Source organism: Phaseolus vulgaris, chromosome 2 (genome assembly GCF_000499845.2).
Source record: "Phaseolus vulgaris cultivar G19833 chromosome 2, P. vulgaris v2.0, whole genome shotgun sequence".
In the NCBI taxonomy this organism is placed as follows: domain Eukaryota; kingdom Viridiplantae; phylum Streptophyta; class Magnoliopsida; order Fabales; family Fabaceae; genus Phaseolus; species Phaseolus vulgaris.
This window is the reverse complement of record NC_023758.2, coordinates 27,344,902-27,346,662: the sequence shown is the minus strand read 5'-3', so window position 1 is coordinate 27,346,662 and position 1,761 is coordinate 27,344,902. Positions and strand designations below refer to the sequence as shown.

Below are 1,761 nucleotides of genomic sequence, written 5' to 3'. Positions count from 1 at the left end.
GTGTTTTCCTCTCAATCTGGCACACTAGGGTTGAGCCTCTAGCCCTCTATTTATCCTAGTTTTCTAGGGTTAGGTTGTTTCCTGTGTCACGTTAATGGGCTAAATGATAAAACATAAAAAAAGGCTCAATCTTTCTTTGCATCTTTTTCCATTATGAGACCTTCCATCTTTATCTTTTTAGCTCAAATCATTCATCTTTAATCCAAATCTTCAATCTTCCCTAGAAATTTGCAATTAACACCAAATTTGTGAATAAAATGCTCTTATTCAAATAAAGCTCATAAAAATGTAAAAAGGTATAAATTCATAAATTAGGGATTATTTTATATGTAAATTAACAATAAATCCTCATAAGTGCCTATATTTTAATATGAAATATTACTGAACTTAGGCACTTATCAGTCATAACCCACAAATCTCCACCTTGACTTGCCTTTGACTGGAACACTCTCTCGTCATGAAGCCTAGATTAAGTATGGATAATACCAGCTAAGTTCAGACAATGATCGAACTTAGCCGAAGGAACTGGCTTGGTCAACATGTATACAGGATTTTCGGCCGTATGAATTTTTTCAACAATTATATCTCCTGTATCAACAATGTCTCGGATAAAATGGTGTTTAATTTCAATGTGCTTGGTCCTTGAGTGATACTTACGGTTCCTGGTTAAGTGAACAACACTCTGACTATCACAAAATATAACAAGAACATCTTGTTGAAGACCAAGTTCACTTACCAAGCCTCAAAGCCATATAGCCTCTTTCATACCTTCTGTAGCAGCAATATGTTCTGCTTCAGTGGTGGACAAAACCGCAATGGCTTGAAGTGAAGAATACCAACTGATAGCAGACCCACATAGGGTAAAAATGTAGGCTGAAAGTGACCTTCTCCGATCTAAATCACCACCATAGTCAGCATCAACATAGCCAACTGCTCCTCCGGGATCGACTCTATGTTGATCAAATACCAAACCAAGATCTGGAGAACCTTTCAGATAACGAAGTATCCATTTAACGGCTTCCCAGTGTGTCTTGCCTGGATTTTGCATGAACCTGCTAACAATGCTAACAACATAAGTTAAATCAGTTCTAGTACATACCATAGCATACATGAGACTTCCAATTGCATTTGAATACGGGACATGTGACATGCGTCTTTTGTCCTCGTCATCAATTTTAACATCCAAATTTTCCAAATCAATTATGATGGAATTAAATTCATCAAGGTGAGATTGGATGGGAGTACCTTCGGACATTCAGAGTGTAAAGAGTCGCTCCTTTAACCGGAGTTTGTTTGCAAGACTTTTGGTCATGTATAGAGACTCCAATTTACTCCATATGCCTGCTGTAGTTTTCTCGTTGATGACCTCACGCAACACCTCACGAGACAAGCATAACTGGATTGCAGACAATGCCTTTTCATCCATCTCATCCCACTGCTCCTCTGTCATAGTGGTTGGTCTCATCATTTTACCTGTCAAAACTTTCTTTAAACCATTCTGGGTGAGAACAACTAGCATCTGGACTCGCCAGACAGCAAAGCTGATTTTACCATCAAATTTCTCAATATTCAATTTTGACATTATTGAACAATAGATCATGGTTGAATTATCGAAAAGCTCTGATGCCAATTTGTAGGGATATCGTGTGTGGAAGCGTAATAATTTCAACAAAAGATTATGAGAAATTAAAGTAACAAGTAAAGTGAGAATGATACCAGAATTTTTAGGTGGAAAACCTCTTTAAATAGAGGTAAAAAACC

At 37.3% G+C, this 1,761-nt stretch overlaps 1 protein-coding gene across 1 annotated transcript; it reads right to left on the bottom strand.

Annotated features, from left to right (window-relative positions):
• Positions 1–742: 742 nt before the first annotated feature.
• LOC137809300 (secreted RxLR effector protein 161-like) lies at positions 743–1,255 on the bottom strand. The gene has a single exon (XM_068610431.1). The coding sequence runs from the start codon at positions 1,253–1,255 to the stop codon at positions 743–745; it is 513 nt and encodes a 170-aa protein (XP_068466532.1).
• Positions 1,256–1,761: the final 506 nt, after the last annotated feature.